Source organism: Phoca vitulina, unplaced genomic scaffold (genome assembly GCF_004348235.1).
Source record: "Phoca vitulina isolate PV1807 unplaced genomic scaffold, GSC_HSeal_1.0 scaffold2, whole genome shotgun sequence".
NCBI lineage: Eukaryota > Metazoa > Chordata > Mammalia > Carnivora > Phocidae > Phoca > Phoca vitulina.
This window is the reverse complement of record NW_022589705.1, coordinates 12,589,237-12,610,563: the sequence shown is the minus strand read 5'-3', so window position 1 is coordinate 12,610,563 and position 21,327 is coordinate 12,589,237. Positions and strand designations below refer to the sequence as shown.

Below are 21,327 nucleotides of genomic sequence, written 5' to 3'. Positions count from 1 at the left end.
TCAGTATGTCCATTTCTCCCTCCAAAAATACAGTGATCCATCTTTTCCTGACTACTTAGGTTTAAGTTTGATAGAGAACGGGGTATAAAAAATAGATGCAGAATTTAGGAATCTGGCTAGTTGAAATTTCTGCAAGAAATCTTTTAGTAGAAATAGAAGCAGTTTAAAAGAGAAATCCTTCGTCAAGCCTCTATGAAACATTTCTCCAGTACCATTGCAAAGAGCATTCTCCCAGCTATGGTGGGAGAATGACTGCAGCTCCTTGTTCACATATAAAACAATGACTCCCCACACCAAGCCTGAAATGCTCATTAAGGAATGCCCCACAGCTTTGCAGAGCAGGATCTCACATGTTTTTATATTTCACACCCTTTCTCTCTGATGGCTAAATACTTTGCACGACTGCTGAATAACCCATTCAAAACAGAGGGCTGAGGAGGCAGAGATTATGCACTGTAGGTGAAGAGAAGAATTTTCACTGTGGTCTCACCCCTCACAGACGTCATCATGGGTGCCTGGCCACCCAGGGTGATTGCAGTGTAAACAGCAGCCGTTGAATACCCGACGTCCATCTTGAACACAAAACTCTGATAATTTGGATAAAACAACTTCCCACTTCTTATAAATGCACAGTCAGGTCTTCCAACTTGTAAATCGAGCCAGTTTACTTAAGCTTGTGAATAGGTCTGGACACAGATCTGTTAAGCACTAGACATGTGAAATGCCATGAAAATCAGCGGCTTTGTACATAGGGGTAGTGTTCACATCCTTTTAGATACCAGCCTAATGCTACAGCCTGGCCTTTATGATCTTGTTGAAATGGCATTAATGCTACAGACGTGCAGGTGAAACTTTCAGCTCTCATAGTCTCCGAGTTCTGCTTTAGTATCTCCCCTGGCATTTGCCTAATTGTGTGTGTGTATATATATATATATATATATATATATATATATGTATCCACATCCATATCCATATATATATATATATATAAACACACACACACACACACCCCACAGTGGGCTCCTTTCAGGCCTTGACAATTTCATTTACATATGCATCTTCGAACAAAAGGGGACCTTTCTTGCAGAAAGGGGAAGACAGCTGAGACGGATTATTGAGGCTGCTGTGGCAGTCTGACCTGTCAGATTTTCAGAAATGGATGCATGGAAAGTAGTTCTTTGGCGCTGGGGTGTGTTTCTGTTTGGAGTGTCAGTCGTGTGTTGCATGGAATCTCTGACTGTATTGCTCACTCGACATCTCATCCGGCCGCCTCCACCACGTGCCCCATCTCTGAGCATCAGCAGATGTTGACCTTTTACACACTGAGTCAGGAAATTCCAGTTTTGTTTTGCTTTGTTTTATTTCGAAATCAGTGGTGACCTGAAAGGATGCTTTGTTTTGCCTTTGGAAAATGTATCCACCTTTATTATCAGGAACCTAGGAAAATTTAACTCCTTAATACCTAACCAAAACCCGCTAGCAAATAAAACGGTAGTTTGTAACCTGCCTTCCTTAGGCCCCTGGCTGCTCTGCTTGGAGTATAGTGGGTGTTCCCCCAGATTTCTCCAGCAAACAGGGTGTAAAAGCTGCCAGGAGTCACCCAACATCACACACAACTAGCTTGCCGATTGCTGGCTTTTAAGTCAAGAGATTTACAATAAAAACCATCAAACAGGATAGGATCTTCTGGGCTGCTTAAATGGCATTCACACCTTCCTTCTTTGTGGGCTCATAAGGTGCTCATTGGGTGCACTAGTGGATTCCTTTCCTTTGCTCCAAGGGGCAAGAATTTATGCATAGATAACTCAATGCCTACTCTAGAGGGTGCAGGAATGGGTTTCCAAGGTATAAGCCAGAGAAGAGGGAGTTGTTTGGAATTTTTAACTAAGTTTAGGTGTTTGCCAGGGCTTTTCCCTTTATCCCAAAGAAGGAATCACTGAGCATAATTCCACCCAGTATATAGACAATGCCATTACAACAGATGTAACACCTGTGAGACTCCCATCATCAAAGCATATCTCAAGTGAATGATACATACTATTGATGTAAATTATTGATGTATGTAACCATAAGTTCACATACATATGCTATATACACAATGACTAAAGATTTTGGAGCCTTAATAGATTTCAGGATAGTCCCAAACTGTCAATACCGGTATTAAGGTTCAAATGCATGGACAGAGTGGTCATCCTTTCCGATCATCTGCTAAAAATGTTTTTGAAACAAATTTCCCATTAAGGTCATTTGTACCTGCTGTTGTCTATTTTTTTTAGGAAATAGGTTTCCCAACCATTTCTAAGGTTCTTGATTTAAAAACTTGGTCATTTTGATGTGCTTTGGCCATGGCTGAAAAATTCCTGGTGATATTGTCAGCAATTAATGAATCCCAAAATAGATCTATAGTCATTTGAGCCTTGTGATCTCTGTTTTTACTTTACCTAAAGTGGCAGTAATTCATTCAGGTTTCATTTTTTTATATATAAAATGTATCACACATTTAGAAGCAAACATTCACAATTTTACCCAAGTGAACATTTGTTGATGCTGATGATGCAAATTAATAGTTGGTTTGGTGTGGATGTTTTTGCTGGAGTGATAAACTAATGATTACCTTCTAGCATATATTATCTGATCTTTAGTCCTGAAAAGCAAGTGATTTCACTAATTACGTTAAACAGTATATTATAAAGACCATAATTAGAATAAGAACTGGCCTAATGTGCAAATAGCTTTGTGTGGGTGATTATCACTTAAGAAAGGAAATGACAGATGAGTCAGAGATTAAAGGTAGGCCAGCCACTGACATGAAAGATCACATCAGGAAACACCATTTCAAATAACGTGGCATTTTTTAACAAATAAAAAATATGTCTTAGAATAACAACAAAAGAGAAATGTAAACATTCTGTGAACCCAAGTATACATTATTTCTTTAAATTACTTTTAAGTGATTGAGATCATGATATATAAAGCTTAGAATATTGATGGAGGTGTTTGGCTGTCCCCTCCTCCCTACCTCTTTCAATTAGAAATAATGGTTCACTTCAGGGAAATATTCCATTTTCCTGTTTTCTCTTATAATGAGCATTACCTTCATCCTGGAGTTAAAACTTCATCTCTAATATGATTTAATTGACAGGACCGTTAAACAAGGGAAGCGCTACCCGCAGGGATCCATCAGCCTGGCGAGAAAGCCCAGATATATTTTCTTATTTAAAAATATTTGATGCCAGTTGGAGACCTTGTAAAAGTTGTTTTCCAGACAGCATCCAAATATTTTTGTTCAGTACCCGTTTACTGTAGAAACCTGGATCGTGAGGAAAATAACGAGGTTAATCATTTCCCCACCCAAGGGTTATTAATAATCATGTTCATGCTATCCAGAGAGCTGCAGTGTTTGTTTGGGTTTTTTTTTTTTCCTTTGCTTTAATACTTCTAAATCCCCTAAATAAAAGTTTCATTTGAATTGCCCTTTAACTAATTAGGTTTTATATAATGAGGGAAAAAAAATGATCAGGCTAGTGTAGCTATATGGCAAATTGCATGGTGTGCTACATTAATTTTGAACTGTTTGCTGATGTTCTGGAAGGAAAGCTCAGGTCCCAGATGAAATGCCTTTGGGACTTTGTTATATCATGTGCCCAGTATCCTCATCACAGATCCATCTCATATTTGTGTAACTAGCATTTCACGTTCATGAAACCTTTGTGGTTATCCTAAAACTGAATGAACATTAGGACATAGCTGTTGCTTTAATCCTGAAGAATACATCAAATACTACAGTGAAGGAGAGGAAAATATCCCCTACCTAAAAAAAGAAAAAAGAAAAGGAGAGGTTTAGTAATGTTATCAACAATTGCCCACCTTGAGCAAATGGACATTTTTCATGCGTTAACCTCCTCCCAGGTGAAGTTAGAATGTCAAGTCACTTTTTAAGTGTGAGCTGCTATCCGTACCTTTGCTGTTATCTCTGTGTGGGTCATCGGAAAATTCCTAGCTTAACCGAAGATTTGCCAAGATCTCTGAAAGTTCCCATGATGAACCTTCAGACATGTAACCGTGAACTTCTGCACTAAGTGTGTGGGTATCGTTGACATCTTCTTGGAGTATAAATAAGGAGCTGGCCAACTAACTGCTTCACTTCCTGGGAAGAGTTAGACAGAGCTTTCAGTCAGAACTGGAGGGAGATGTTCCCATATGTCTACAGAATTCCATTTTACAAATGGCGAATCTGAGGCTCAGAGTGGCCGAGTAACTTGACCAATATAATACGACTAGGAAGGCCTATCTGACTCCAAAAGTTATTATGCTCATAACCTTATACCAAATGGAACAGGTGGAAAGAAAAATTCTAGATTTATTTACTCATACCGCAGACTCTTTCCAATCCACCACACTGCATCTTAAACCTGTTGATCCCTGAATTTTTGTGCAGGGAAATGTAGCGTCCTGGAGAAAAACAGAGGTTCATTTTCTGGTATCTCCCTGTGTTGTCAGCAGAAGTTACAAACACCATGCATGAGGAGAGGGAGTAGGGGACTGTGACCCTCCACCCCACTAATATATGCCCTTCCTCTACCACTAAACATCCTCAGTATTCTGAGGAAAAGGGGAATGTAGAGATGTCAAGTATAGTCTAGAACATGAGACAGCTTGTGAAATTTGCTATGCAAATTGTGAAACATGTTTGTACATATTGTATGACAGTAAAAATCTAAATTTTTTTCTTTATTGAAATAGTCACTTATAGCAAAAATAAAGTGCTGTGTGCCGTCTGAAGGACAGGCCTACCACTATCACATTAAGCTCTATCTTCCCCACCAGTTTAATGACACTGTATTTCTGAGCTTAGGCAGCTTGCTGTGAAGATGGTAAGATTACCTCCAAGGCCCTAGGGATTTCTTCTGGAGAGCTTTAGGGTTTTCTATAGATTCCTTTCTAGGCATCAATAGTGTTTCCAGATTCCCTGAGTAATAGCAGCAGAACTATATAAACCCAAAGGGACCTTGTGACTTTGCCTCCACCTAATATTTTCCTCACACACTCCTGGAAGAAGGATGTTTCAGGAAGGCTCACTACCATCCCCTCAGCAGTGACTTTTCATATCCATGGTGGCACCCTGTTTCCCACCATATTTTAGAGCCAAAAAATTAAGTAAAAATTAGTATTTTTAGGAAACTTAAAGAGCACTCATCCAACGTCATCATTTTACAGATAAGGCAACTAAGACTTAAATGAATTGTCCAACTCATCTGGACAGTGGTCAAGGCGGGATTCCAGTTTGATGTCCAATTTCCAAATTAGGACTCTTCACATTCTACCGTGATATTAGAATTCACCTTCTCATTTGATGACACTACTAAAATATGAAATTCTACATGGTACATCATTCTAGAAAAAAAAAAAAGATGGGAGATCATGGTCACAATTTACTCTGTTTTTAAAGGGTACCCACAAAGTGAGTTAAAAGCTGCCTACAGTTCATGCGAAGGGAGTGCCATGGATGATAGAAGACGACTTAATATTCTAAAACAACCCTACCTCTAAAGCTTTCTTAATATGAATGAAATGTTTTTAGCCTTCTGCTTCAAGTTGGCCTTCTAGCTTGATAAACTATGGCATCAGGAATAGATGGTCAATTTCAGCAATTCCAACATAGTTCTCTCCAATGTACAGTGCAGAGTTTTCCTTGGGGTACAGAGAAGAAAAATTTTCTTCCAAAGTTTCACTTTCATAACCAGAATCTCAGTTTATCTGAGTCACAAAAATGAGTTTGAAATGCCACAACCAAACTGTCACATAACAGTTTTCTGCATTCTCTCCCTAATGAAAAATAAAATTCAGGTAAGATATATATTTGATCCATAGTTGAAACTGATGTGCTTCTAAACTGAAAGAAACTTGGAAATTAACATTTTATCTTTAAATATTAAAAATAAAATCTTTCTCACGGTATCCCCAAAATCATTTCTATTGTTTTCTGAACAAGAGTATTAATCAATGGAGGCCCTAAAACTGGATTATTCCCTAAAGTAAACTATATCTTAAGTGAGCTTTTTTTACATACCAGAATTATTCACTTTGGGAATAATTAAGTTTGCAAAACATAGGGGGAGCACATTATTTTCTCTACTTCAATTCAGCGAGAACTCTTAATACTACAGTAATCTGATGTTTATTACAACAGCAACTACAAATGGGATAATAAGAGCTAACATTTATTGACTGCTCACTACAATGTCAAGCAAATATTAACTCAGTGAGTCTTGAAAGGAACCAGCAGATAATGGCATCATCCCCATCTTACCGATGAGAAAGACAAAGAGAAGTTAAGGAGCTTGTCCAAGTGGTAAAACTGGGATTCTAATCCAGCCAAGCTCTACTAACATGCACCAGATCTTTAAAAAATCTCCCCTAAATAGATATTTTCTAAGCTTCCCATTGATGTGCTTTGAAAATTCAACAGTGACAATAGAGTAATAACATCTGATGGACATTCCAGATATTTTGTTTCTTTTTTTAGGGGGACAGTTTTGGAGTATGTGGTTATGGTCTCCATACTCCTAGAGCCAGTCTTTGGAGTCCAGTCAGAGAGATCATCAAGATGAGTCCAGTCCATTTTCCCAGATGTATTGTGCCAGCATCCTTAAGAAACAGGGATTTCCATAAAAGGCTATTCTTGAATGACTGGCCATCTACAACCCCATTGGACACATGTGGGGATCCCTCCCCTCACCCCAATAATTTCTCAACTCCTGTTTGGGTTAAACTATGACAGTCAAAATATCCACTCTCAAAACATGGAGCAGTAATTTTCCCTTCCCACTTAGTCCCCTAGATTCTCCAAAGAGCAATAGGCTTCATCCTTCCATGAACTTGAGTGGGACCCTGCTAGACCATGAGAGAACCACTGGAGTGATGGAACTTAACAGCTGAGGGAAACCGTGGAGATTTTTTAGTCCAGCACCTTTATTTACAGATAAGAAACTGAAATCTAGAAAAATTAACAGCCGGACAGTTCCTCAGTAGTAGAACTGGGACCAAACCCTATTTTTCTGACTCACAATACCCTTTGCCCTGCAACAAACTACCACTCCAAGACCTTAGAATTGACCCATAGATATACCCTAGTTAATTCATGAAAGAATTATATTAATAAATTCTGCCACAGTTCTCCCAAAGAGGCAATACTGTACTTTTAATGCAGTATAATTTTTGTTTTCTATTTGTAATTTCCACCTACTCGAAACAAGTGGCCCACTGGCTAAAAATTCTCAGAAGCTACATACTATACAAAGATTTTCATTAGAACCGGATATAATAACATAGAATTTGTCTCAATTGTACTATTAATATCACCTCCAATGTGCCTAATTTACTCCTGGGAATTAAACATTTGTTAGTAATATTGATTAAATATTTATTTGAGCCAGGATCTTAGAGTAACAAGAGTAAAGGGAGAGTAACTGCCTAATTTTAAGTTGTTTTCTTACTTGGCCTTGCAATTATAAGAAAAATAATTTTTTTAAAAAATAAGATGGCTTAGTCGGTTAAGTGTCCGACTTTTGATCTCAGATCCGGTCTTGATCTCAGGGTCATGAGGTCGAGCCCTGCATTGGGCTCCATGCTGGGTGTGAAGCCTACTTAAAAAAAAATTAAATACATAAATAAGTAAATGAGATATTAAGTTAAAAATCCCATGATGGCCAAATACTGCAACATGTATGCACAGACAGTAACATTGTGTAAGAATTTAGCAAGAGACCACAAATTTCAGTGTCTTTCTTCAGGACATTTTTCCTCCCAAGGAAAAATCAGCACATAAAATTTTATCCCACCAGTTATGTATAGATTAGATTAGGATTTCCACATGGTATGACTGCTGGTGGTTCTAAATTTTGATTGTTCAGAAAGTTAGGCATTCCACATAATGGAAATTATTTGGGGAAAAAAATGTCTAATTCTATTCCCAGGCAAATACAAGGACTACCTTCCTCCCCTCCCACAAGAAACCATCTTAAGTACACAATACAGAGGAAAGTTATATTCTAGGTAGGGATCAGATTGTAACCGAGGTATCTATCTTGATAATTCCATACAGTCAGGTAGTTAACAATTCAAAAGCAGAATGACCTATGTTGGGGCTCCTGGGTGGCTCAGTTGTTTAGCGTCTGCCATTAGCTCAGGTCATGATCCCAGGGTCCCGCATCGGGCTCCGGGCTCCTTGCTTGGCGGGCTCCGGGCTCCTTGCTTGGCGGGAGGCCTGCTTCTCCCTCTCCCACTCCCCCTGCTTGTGTTCCCTCTCTCACTCTCTTTCTCTCTGTCAAATAAATAAATAAAATCTTTAAAAAAAATTTTTTTAGTTTAAAAAAAGAATGACCTATGTTAACTTTTTATACATATAGGAAGATCCTTAAAGTGGAACCTTAGCACCCTAGGGAAAAATTATAAAATAATAGGAAAAGAATACACTAAAAATAGGCATAAGCAAATATTTGATATATTGGAATATGGAATACAGTTTAATTTATGAAGCTAATTTTCAAAACTCACTTTTAAATTGATTTGGTATAAATTTCTGTCTTAAATTTCTTGGCAAACCTTATTAACAAAATAATCATATTACTTAATTTCATCAAGACAAACAAGTCACTGAATGCTTAACATTAAATTTACAAACACCACCCCCCCCCCCCACGTATGATCTGTATTTGTCTCTCCCACAAGAAAAAAATGGAGAGAACCATTTCAACAACTGAAATATTCTTACTTTGGAGCCAATAATGTAAATAAATACATTTTCTATATATAACCACTATTTTTTAAAATAATTTCTAGAAATCACATTAATTCCCTCAAAATGCAAATGTATAGTTTTTCAAAAGTGATTGTCACAGCTCAGGTAGGCTTGTTTTGTTAATTCAGTATCTGCCCAGCACCAAGATGCTCAAGTGAAAAGCAGCATTCAGTCAATAGCTTGAATATTCTGCCTATATGTTGCTGAGTATCTAGGTGTTTAGTAACACTTGGATACAAATGTAGAAAATACTATTACATTCTTTTTTCATTCGTCATTTTGACAGATACAGTAATATCAATATTAAGACTTCGTCTGCCTTTGTATACACACACACACACACACACACACAGTAAATCAGCTTTTTTAACGAATACTTAAAAACCAAAGTTAGAGTGAAAGTACCATGTCTTGCAAGAATGTTATTTGTTATAATCTAATTATGGAGGAAACAATCTGATAATACCTGTTTACAGTAGCCTAGCCACTTGATATCAATTACTCAATTATTAGATATTTACTGAGGCCTCTTGCCAGGCTTTGCCCTTCCTCAAAGAGATCCAATCTAATTATAGAGACGAGAAATAGACCTATGAAATTTAAACTAATAATATTAAAACTCATGCCTTATCCACATATCAATGAGAAATCAGGAGCACAGACAGTAACATGCTATAGGAGTTTAGAGGTGAGAGCTCTTTTTGTGGACTTGGGTGGTCCCAAAGTACCACACGAAGATGTAGTTTTGAGCTGATCTGAATGGGTGGTAGATTGGAGTCATGAAATGACCTTTAAGAGTTATGCACCTTCACAAAAGTAATTTTAAAGCATCCAGTCCTAAACCTGGCTATTCTGGTTTTCCACAGCCTTTTTTTATATATATGGTGAATATATATATGATGAGTCTAAGAAAGAAACAACATCAATTCTCAAATTAACAATGCTTATAATTACTTCTGGATTGGAACCAAAAACTCTAGAAACATAGGTGGAGTTATTAAAAAAATCATGAAGACATATACACATCCATATATACAAACCTTAGCTATGATCAAAAGCGTCTTGCACTAGTCTCCTTAAGCCAGAATCACCAGTATTCCCTTTCTTTCTCTGAGAAATTGCATAAATAAAAATAGGAAATAAATCCACTTCTTTGCAGAGATAATGGCTCACACTTAAAACACACCCCGAAGAATCTCTCATGAAAGACTAATGCAACAAGTTCATATCTGTAAATATAAATTGCAGAGAATGGAATCCTCGAGTGAAAAATTATTTCTTTTGCCTTATCTTCTAGTTTCAGGCACCAGCTTTATATAATGATTTGAAATGCTGAAGTCCCTATTTGGTTATTTGTAAGAACACTCTAGTTTATTGCAAAAGTAAATGTATATAACTTTGTTAGCAAAGGGGCTATATATTTAATGTCCATTCAATGTTTTGGGAATCATCAATTGCTTGCTCTTGTTTGGTGCGGGAGTCATGTTTTGTTAAGTGCATCCACAACCAAGTTAAAGAGCAGATGTGTGGTTTGTGTCTTTGTCCATATAATTTTCTGTTTAGACCAAATAACATTATAGCTGAAAATAACATACCCTGATTTTTCCTGATGCGTGCAGATCCTCCAAAGTTTAATAGGATATGGCCGAATATTTCTTCCCTTGAGGTTTCTAACCCAAAACAAGGTAGGAGCATGTAAAATTCCTACTGATATAAAATCCCACATGTTGAGGGGAAAAATCCCATATACTATTTTTTAGCACTAAATAAGAGCATTATCATGAATGCCATGTCTTTGAAAGAATCATGATTCAAATATTATTTCTAATATGAAGAGCGTCCTGAAAATATTATAGTGAAAGACATAGGAAAAAATTAGATGTCATAGAAGTTTTAAGCACTTTATCAAATTTAGGTTGAATGTCAGTCAGTCCCTAGAGAAGCCTGGAGTTTTGTTGCCATCACAGTTTGGAATATAAATAATAAGTCTTAAAAACTTGTGAGTTGGTACAGGCATCCTTCTGCTGTCTCCCTTTTGCTCTTCTTAACTAAACTGGTACATCAGTTGTATTGAAGGTCAGGGGGAAAAATACATAAAGGCAGTATTGTAACCACTAAGAGACCTGTTTTCTTTTACTGTCACTCCATATTGACTGGCAGAAATTTGGATCTCTCTCTCTCTCGCTGTCTCTGTCTCTCTCTCTTTCTCTCTCTTCCACATCACAATATATTTTTCTCTGTTGGGGCTTCCACTCATAATCCTCTGTGAATTAACAATTAATTCTAGCTGCATTAAGGGCAGCCTGCTTTCTGTCTGTCCTTATTTCTGACTTCTAACACCAAAAATAAGTAAATAAATAAAAGAGAAAAACTGACACCCGTGTGATTACACAGGAAGAAATAGAACTTCTAAAACCTGGGCAATGGAATTCATAAGATGCAGTGCAATGTTAAATTCCCATTAATGTCTAGCCTATAGATATACACAGACATGTATAAATAGTTTATTTTAATGGAAAATTGTATTCTTTTGCTTTCTTTCTTCTCAAAAAAAAGGCACATTTTTGGCTTCCCCCTTCCTTTGTTGCATACAGGATGTTCCTTTTAAACTCTAATGAATACAGATGGAGGAGGAAATGAGCAAAAGGAGGAACCAGGAAATAGCTGCTAAGCAAAACAAAATATATTAGCAATTTGTTGGGGAGTCAAATTGGAAGGGCTGCATTTTCAGTCCTTGATCAGAGTGATGAAATCGAGACTGTCCTAGATACATATATTAGTAACAAATAGAATTATCTTAATCATCTGCTCCAAATGAATTTTTTCAAGTTTCTGCATACATATGTGGAAGAAGAAATACAGATCAAGCTTACCCCTATTAGTATAATTCTATGAGGATTCGGGGGAGGTTTAGTGGCTTTATTCCTTGGCAAGTTCAATGAGAGCATCTTCAGTAAAATGTCACTCAGTATTTCCCATTGAATTTCATAGCTCAACAAATTATACAAGACAGGATCTAAGACTTAACACTTCTCCACAGTGAGTTTTGAGATGAACAAGATTATGCATTGTTCAAAACCTGAAACAGACCTACTTAATTATTTTGCTATGTTTTCTGTCAGTGTCACAGTACTGAAAACTTTCAGAAATCTCCAGCTAACACCAGGTGCAGTTTTTTCGAATGTGGATAATGAGTTCAAATGAATTTATTTGAGAAGCAGCGCAGTTGAATAAAGTGCTTAAACCTGAAATTTTAGCTAAAGGTGCACTTTCTGGCAGAGGCCAGTTCGGTGCAGCCGTAATTTATCTTGTCAACATCTGCAAAGAACATCAGGCTCTATCCTGCTTTAGCTATCTTCACAAACAACTCATCATGAATAATTGGAAAAGAAATGGCAGGCAACTTAGAAATCTCTGCCATTAGCGAACTGATATCATCACAAAGGTAATAAATGTTGAGAAGACTACATTCTTTTAAAGGGAGACAGATTCAAGGTGACTCTGAGACTGAGGGCCAGACGGCTGACATTGTGATTCTGTTCTGTGATGTCTAATCGGTTCAACAAAAAAAATCGAACTGGCTTATATGTAGATGAGCTTTGGTTTACACAGAGAGAATGACAGTGAATTGAGGCAATGAGATGGTAAATTACCTCAACATTACTACTGGTTTAAGAGAGGGACAATAGGGGATCCTAATATCCATATTGTTACTGCAATAATCCTTGCATAACTGGATTCTTAACTTAAATGGTAATTCTTTTTGCCTCTGAAGATAAAACCTCTAAACTTTATTACTGACGATGTTAAACCATTTTCAGCCAAATACAAGACTTCCTCTGTGACTGAAACCATCTCCCAGAAACAACATATACAAATAGTCTCTTCCTTTAGGGCTCCTTTTTGAGTGGGTTGATAATAAGTTATTACAGTTTGAACGTTTCACTATTGTTTCTAATGTGCTGTTCATTCTTTTAAACCTATCCAGTTGCTCCCAAATTAGCTTTGTCAACAGTTTCTTCTGTTCAAGTTGCAAACCACAAGAGAGGTAGGAATTCTTGGATTCATACAGTGATTTCATGGTGTTATGTGTTGTGAAACATTGCACTGTATGAATCTGGAATATCTGTGAAGTGTACCCATCAGCTTATTGGTGAGGCATGTTGACTGATTCCAATCAATGCATCAAATAGTACTGAGAATGTCATCTGTAAGAGGAAAAAAAAGCTTCACTCAGAAACTTGACTGCTGTAAATTAAAAATGCTGCAACATTTGTTTTCTGAAAGATTAATGTGTGAATAAGCATTAAAACAGTTTAGGATCCTGTTTAGAACATGAATGTTAGAGTATTAACATTGTTGCTCATTTGCATTGAAAATAAAGAAACTCACTGTAAGTGAGTTTCAAGGATGCTTTTCATGAGAACAGAGTGGCAGGTTCCGTGTTTTGTGCCCATTTGACTTTGTGACAAATGAAATACCTTGCAATTTCTATTTCCATTGTTTGGAATGAATTTGAACAAATACCAGTGCAGATCTGCACCGGGTGAAGCATTGATTACGACCTGAAAATAATAGTTATATTGCTTTCTTTAAATGAAAGCAAGCAGTATCTCATCTGTGACTCATGAATAGCCCATTCCAGCTAGCATCTGTCATTCACAGAATGAAGATTTTTCAGGAAACATAAAGACTCCTGTTTTTATTTTACCATTTTACTTTAAATGTCCTATGTGACAGGTGTGTCTTGTTTTCCACCCTTGACTGTTGGGCTTATGTCATGTTTTTGATTTTTTTTTCATGAAACACCTCTTACAAAGAAATATATTTATTAGCAAAATTGAATTTAGTTTGACCCACTCGGTGAAAATGACCATAATAGTTTCTTTATTCCTTATTGAATAGAGTCAAATCATTTTCCAGATTTTAATTAATGTTGAGCCGGTCCTTCTGTGGTGTATAAAGAAAAAGATGAAACTGGTCTGAAAATGGGAAAGGGGAAACCGACAGTATTTAAACCATGTCTTAAACTTTCTTCACAACGTGCTTTTACATATCAAACATGGACAATGCCCTTTTGAGGGGAATGCAGATGGATTTGAAATTGGGGGGACGAAGTTCTTTAGGAACAGGACAGCCACAGGTTCCCAGGGTATCAAGCCTGTTTGGGTTTGAGTGCACATCAGAAGGCAGTCATTGAGGCCACAGAAGGGAGATCTTTATCTCCAAAATGCAAATCTACACAAAGAAACCATGGAGGTGGGGGAGAAAGGGAAGCAATAGGGACTCTCACAGATTCCATCTCTTTTATGTCATCTCAAGCACACTGGAAATACAAGAGGCCTCTTGACCTGGAATTTGACCCTGCATCGTTGAATCTTGAGTTTCTTGGGGTCACAGCTCTAATGAGGTTCACACACATCTCCAGAGGCAGGAAGAAGACACCTAAAGACTTATAAAAAAAATCCATATCGTCATCAAATGATGTATGTGGAAGAGCTTCAAAAGCTACATCAGGTTGCAAGAGAGGGTCTGGGGTGGGGGTGGTAAGGACCAGCGACATGCTACAGCCACTTCACTACCACCCCTGGACGAGGCCCCTCCGAGGCATGGTGACTGTGAAGGCAGTGAGGGGAAAATACTTTTTAAGGGTTCTCATTCCTTCACTTTCTATCTAAACTCTTTTTCCCGAATCCTTTTTTTTTTTTTTTTTTTTGAGGGACTAAAATGAATTTTCATCAGTTTGCCTCATTTGGCCAAAACAGAAAAAACTACCTGTGCCATTCTGAGTACTTGATCTCCTAATTGCGTAGGCAATGTAACCTATGATTAGAGGCAACACGGGGAACAGTAAGAAAAAAGACACCAAGGGGAAATTTAACCCCTCCTCTTCTGCCATTCTTCGTCTTCCACTCTCTATCCCTCCAACCTCTTGTTTCTGGGAACCCTTCCTTGCCTAGCCCTCCTCCCAGCCAGTGGCAATCGGAAAGAACATTTACCTAAAAGGGTTGGGTCTTTCCTGATCTAGAAAACCAACTCTGAACTCTTCTTCTAAAACATCCCTAGCTTTGATTGGTCCCTAGCTTTTTATTGCTCTTAACTAAGCTACTAAGTACCATATTATCATAACTGCTTTATATGATGTCATGCATGTCTGACGGGGGATTTTGCCCTCCCCCCCAGGGGACTTCTGGTTGTCACAGCTTGGGGGTTGCCCTGCATCTAGTAGGCAGAGGCCAAGGATGCTTCTAAATATCCTCTAGTATATAGAAAAACAAAGAATTATTTGGCCCAAAATGTAAACAGTGCCGAGGTTGAGAAACTGCAGTAGACTCTGCAGGACTAGTTCATGTTGTTTCCTGGCACAAGGTGGTTCTCAGGAAATAGGTGTTGCCAATGCTTGCATGCCATGCCTTGGAAATGTGTTCTAGAGGACCCCATAAGCTTGTCTACACAACAGCAATTAAAACTTGTCTACAATGTAATTTGAGATTGAAAAACTATATAAAACCATAGCAATTTTTACAAATCTCCTTTTTTCTCCCTAAACTGATCTTCACTGACATATAGACAACCCTCAGCTAAAATAATCACTAACTCAGTTATATCTTGTTGTATGGCTCTTGTTTTTCTAGACTCTTTAATATCCGGGATCTAGCCAGACTCTTATGGAATTCATATGGGGAGGGATGAATTTAAACATAACTGTCCTCTTGTGTCTTCCCCTGTTTCGCAAAGGAAGGCACCTCAAGATCATCACGGATTCGTTGATATGTTCATTCGACAGCATTTTTTGAGTGCTTAGTATGTGTGGAAGATGTTTTGAGTTTCATGGTTACATCTGTGAACAAAACAGACACAGTCTACACTCACGTATTTATACTTAGAGTATGGGAGAGAAAATTTTTTAAAATATACTTCTCAGATACTACAAATTCTACAAAAAAAATTAAATAGTGTTAGGAAATTGAGGATTAGTATGTTTAGGCCGGGGGCTATTATTTCCGATAGAGTGGTCATAGAATTTTCTTTGAGCAGAAACCTCAAAACAAAGTGAGGAAGCAAGTCATAGGGATGTCCAGGGAAAAAATGTTCCACACAGAAGTAAAGGCAAAAGCAAAGGCCCTGGGGAAGTCCCTGACATGTTTGCAGAGCAACATGGAGCTTTGTACAGCCAGTGAGGAAGAGAGTGAGAGCAATGAGCCACCAGGGAGGCCAGGGGCCAGATCAATTGGGAATGAATGAATTTAAACTCTGTCTTTTATTCTGAATGACATGAGAAGCCATTAGGATTATGAGCAAAGGGATGTCATGACCCAATTAAAGTTTTGAAAGAGTCACTCTGACTGATGTGTGGAGAGGAGACTATCACTAGGATGGAAGCCAGGAGAGCAGTTTGGGGACCAAAGCAATAATCCACGTGCCTTTAACTAAAAATGAGATAGTAAGAGGTGGTGAGATTTAGAATGTATTTTAAAAGCATAGCCAAGATCTGCTGATTGATTGTCGGGGTGAGGAAAAAAAGAGATATCAAGAACAACTCCAGGAATTTTAAGCTGAACAATTAGAGGAATGGAGTTGCCATTTACTGAGATAGGGTGGGCTGCCGGGTGGGCTGCCTGGGTGAGTAGCAGGTTTGGAAAGGTAACCTAAGAGCTCAGTTATGAACGTCTTGAAGTTGAGATATCCATTAAATGTCCAAGTGTAGAATAAGAATGCAATTGAGTAGGTCAGTTTGGAGGAAGTCTCACTAACTGGTGAGTTGATCTAGGCTGAAATAACTATTTTGGAAAGGTTAGCATATAGATGGTATATAAAGTCACGAAGCTAGGTAAAGAACCCTGGCTCTAGGGTGAGCCTAAAGAGCAAAGAGTTCCAAGAACTAAGCCCTGAGACATTTGAGGAGAAAGGACAAAAAGGAAAAGAGAGGGAAAAACAATGGTGAGTGATGTGGAAAACAAAGGAAGAAGAAAAATTATTAAATTTCCTTACTATCTACAGCCCACTGACAAGTCCTTGAAGTAGGCAGAGTGACATTCCTCTAGGGACTCAGCTGCCTCGATGTTGACACTTTGCTAAGGGCTAAAGGCAATCCTAACCTGACCCTCAGGACTCTGTAAGTCTACTTTAACATATAAAAATTCCTTTATCTTTAAACCCCCAAGATACATGTTGGCAATCATCCGCCAAGCATCTGGCCCACCGATATACATATGAAGGGTCTCATGACTAAGGTTTTATTAGACGGTAATAAATGACCTTTTCCCAACAATAGCTAGCCCTGTCAAGGTCCTGGAAACCTTGCTGCCAAAATTCCTTAGAGACTTAAGCTATCCCTAACCGCCTTCCAACTTGAAAGTATATAATGGGCCATTCCTCATGACCCCAGTGCAGCTCCTTCTGCCCACGGGTCCTGTCCCCATGCTTTAATAAAACCACATTTTTGCACCAAAGATGTCTAAAGAATTCTCTCTGGGCTGTCGGCTTTGGACCCTAATGTCTTTCCTACATCAGTGAGTAGGGAAGAAGGAGAAGCAAAAGAGAGTGGTGGCCCAGAAGCCCCTATTTCAGGAAGGGTTGCCTGGCAGTCCTAAAGGTCCCTTTCAGGTTTATGATCATGAACTTAAAATGAGACTTGTTTCAAAATAGTTGGAGAAAAACTCCAGCCACATTTAGCTGCTGGGGTATAGGCATGGAAAGGTGGAGAGTTGTATTTAAGCAGGATCAGGTTTTCCCAGGAGACTATGATTGGGGTGGGCACTAGGGGGCAAGGGAGATGAGCGTTTATGAAAGGAAGTCACTGTAAGGATGGACTATGGACTCTATACTTTATAAGAAGGGAAGGGAGGACATGGTGAGTCAATAAACTGGAAGATCAAAAAATTATTGAACTATTACTATCATCCCTGCAGGGTCTTAATATGATAATGTAGCTCAGACCACATCATTAACGATCATTCAAAGATTCTGTGCCTACATGGAAAGACTAGTTCCTAAAGAGTGGTAGATTAACAGGATACTGAAAAATAATATAGCAGCCTAATAATTACATTTGAGATGCCTTACATTTATACAGTGCTCTCATGTTTTTCAAAGATCTTTTTCTCATTTTACATTCTCAAATATATCATGGCCAGAGAAGACAGCTTTATTGAAGTCTCAGAAGTCTTAGAAGTCTTAAAAGAATCAAACTGGTACCCTATTTCCTAGATTAAAAGACATTTGGATATCCACTTATCTTCTAAAATAAATGTATTAATATTGGGTGTTTAGCTGATATGATTCTATATATAATTATTTATACAACTTATATTATTTATCTTTTCCTATTGAAAATAATAAATCGGTTCTCAAACAAGACCCAGAAACAAATAATGTTATCACGAAAATGTATACTATCCATTGAATTCAAAGAGTAGACAGTAGTGTGACATTTGATGTGTCCGTGGAGATTCATGGGCTGGGTCTTGAAAGTGTTGAACTTGGATATCTATGGATATGTTTTCTTTCTTGGATAAAACTGTCAGATGGAGCTCAGCATGTAGCTCTGGCCATTGGACAGATCTTACAGAACCCTTCAAATACCCACAAGGAACTACATTACGAAACTTCTCCAGCCTTATTCTCTACACTTACCCCAACTTCATACCTTTGCACGCTCTATTCCCCTTTCACCTGAAATGCTCATCCCCCACACCTCGCCTTTTTTTCCCCTAATAAACCCTATGTACCCTCACAGAAGACTCGGTGTTAAGCCCAGTGTTAAGTTAGTTTTTCCTAATTCCCCTCAAGTTAAATGAATTTCTCCTTAGATCGCTCTGTGTCTCTGTCTGGTTTTCTTAGCACATGCTCTTTTGTTTTCTAGTTATTCTAAGCATGTGTTTGTCTTGCCCACAAAACAAGCTTTTTGACAACAAGGACTTCTGTGTAGTTTCAAAAAGTTCCTAGGATCAATTTATGCACATAAATGATGCCTTTGAAAAAAGCTGGATAAATTATATTAGGTGCACCAAGGGCCAACCTGGGCTGGCAAATGTGAAGAACAACCACCACCAAGGAACCTCTTCTGGAGAGGGAGAGCCAGAGGACAGGGCTGTTGGTGCCCAGTCCTCAGCAATTCCAGGCAGCTCTGGAGAAGTCCCGAGAAGCAATTAGATTTGAGAATTGTGTCTCCTTCCTGCAACCTCTATTCTTGGGTGGCTCTAGACCAGAAAGTTTCTCGCTGTTTCAAATCCTCAACCAAGGAAGGTTCTAGAGGCCTTTTAGGTTTCCTAGCAAGTCAGAAATGCCAGCATAAACAAGGTGTAACTTGGGGAGATATAGTGTATTGGAGTGAAATGTTTGTTTTCCAAGAATATTTCATTTGGTGATCTGTAATTGTATTATTTTTGTTGTTATTATTTTATTATTAATAATGTGGCATGCCTTAACTACTGCATTTATGCAGGTATGTTCTTACCCCATCTCCCACATCCAAGTCCCAAAGGCCCCCTTCCCACTCTGTTCTCCTTCGCTCTCTCTGCTTCCTCCCAGTCCCAGCCCCCAGCACACTTAAACACGTGACAAAGCTAGCCTCCCCTAAAGGAAGTGGCTTGCCTTCAGGAGCCTCCCTCTTCTTGCTTCTCTTTAAGCATCTAGAGTCCCCAGGGTGCTGACCCTATTCCTGGTATCTTCCACTCTTTACAATTTCTAGTGTCCTCCTCTGCTTCTATCCAAATTTGATTTTATTCTCTCAGGACCTCGACCTCCATTCTCTACTATAGCAACTGGCTCTGCACTAAATGAACCCACACCATTCTGATGAGTAGCAGCATGTTAAAAAAAAAAAAATTCTAGTCACTCTTCCTTATTCCTCCTTATTCATTTTGACAGTGCCCATTCATCTTTACTCTGCTCATCAAATGCGTTACTTCCAAAATCTATCTAGGCCAAAAGGGTAACTCAGACATTTGCATAGTGCCTGGCACATGGTAGATCAACCCAATAAAATATTTATTGAATGAATGAATGAATGAATGAGCTCAAATAGTGGCTGTGTTTGGCTTCATAGTGAGGTAAAATAAAAGCCAGACTTTTAATAAGAGGAGCATTTTTAGATTAGATAAACAAGGTTTACTCTCATGGTTGACCTTCCTCATCAATGTCCAGCTAGGCCTACTCCCATATTTTGACAAGACAAATTAGCTTTCCCACATACTTACTCCTCCCACCTTTTTTTTCTGTCTGATTTGATAGTTATTTCCACCCATAAAGGCTTTGTCTTTACCACTTCTTTGAAAAACACTGAATTAGATGAACAACTTCTTGCTTCCCTGAGATGCAACAGAGAAAATCTAGTCACTCTCCACCCTTCCCCACCTGCTCTCCTCCTCTCTCCCCATCTCCTTGTCTAGTTCTTCCCACCTTCACACCTCAGCCTCAGAGGCACCTCCAACATTCTGGGGAAACAAAGAAAAGGAAATCTGAGGGTGCTGCCCAAGCATTAGCTGCCTAATCCTTCTTTTGTAGCAGACTTAGCTTGAAACTTGGGTGAAAAGGAAATCTTAAGAGCACTTTTCCCATACAAATCTTCTCCCTGCTTTTTATATTTTCTCTCACAGATAAACAAACATCAGATGTGGCCTGATGAAAGGCTTACAAAAGCTGTCTTCCCTCTTAGCATTTGGAAAAAAAACAAAAATGGAGAATTGTTTAGTTGTCTAGATCCCTATGAAATTTGCCTTAATTACTGGAAATCCTGACCAAGTTACTGTCTTGACATAAATGATAATGAGACTCCAAACAGAGGAGTCATGGGTGATGGCAGGCTCAGGCCCTCGATGCTCACATACTTCCCTCCCTCTTTTTAAGAGTGCAAATATGAAGAAAAAATGGGGGAAGTGGCACCAAGACAGTAAATTTCTCAATGTGCAAAAATTAGACTTTTGCATCAATGGCAACCGAGCCTTCCCAAATTTTAAAAGGTGTACACCTGCAAATGCTTCTGTTCATACTGTATGCCAAGAATTAGCACTCTCCAGTCATGTTCTGAGTGTCCAACCTTTCTATCCTGCTTGAAACAGATGCTACTTCCATGCCAATCACCACCACCTGTGGTTGCCATGTGTCATGTTGCATCACATAGATGTAATGCCATCCCGCCATCTCTTCTCCACTCCTCATTTTATCCGAGCATGTAGTGTGCTGTGACTCTGCTGCTGTATACACTCTGTATACATTTCTGTTCTTCCTTGCAAGATTGTGAATGCTTCGGCCACTCCAATCGATGCAGTTATATCGATCTGCTCAATACAGTCATTTGCGTGAGCTGTAAACACAACACTAGAGGGCAGCACTGTGAGTTATGCAGGCTGGGCTACTTCAGAAATGCTTCTGCACAGCTGGACGATGAGAATGTGTGCATAGGTCAGTTCCATTATAATTTCAGCTATTGTTCTGTGCCTTTCGAGCTATGGGGAGCTATTTAAGGTGAAGAGGCTGTTGAGTTGCACCACGGCTGAGCCAGAATGAACTTTCTCAATGGAGAA

General features: G+C 38.6%; 1 protein-coding gene across 11 annotated transcripts in view; it reads left to right on the top strand.

Moving 5' to 3' along the window:
• The window catches only part of NTNG1 (netrin G1), a 313,944-nt gene that overhangs the window by 245,118 nt on the left and 47,499 nt on the right, over window positions 1–21,327 (top strand). For 5 of the 11 annotated variants that reach the window (XM_032422306.1, XM_032422322.1, XM_032422297.1 and 2 more), the window contains 3 exons: window positions 10,420–10,485; window positions 12,789–12,848; window positions 21,038–21,205. The exons of 2 other annotated variants lie outside the window; for them this stretch is intronic. In XM_032422306.1, the coding sequence (XP_032278197.1) occupies window positions 10,420–10,485; window positions 12,789–12,848; window positions 21,038–21,205 (294 nt within the window). The remainder of the gene's footprint in view (window positions 1–10,419; window positions 10,486–12,788; window positions 12,849–21,037; window positions 21,206–21,327) is intronic. 4 more of the 11 variants (XM_032422339.1, XM_032422371.1, XM_032422331.1 and 1 more) reach the window with 3 other exon arrangements.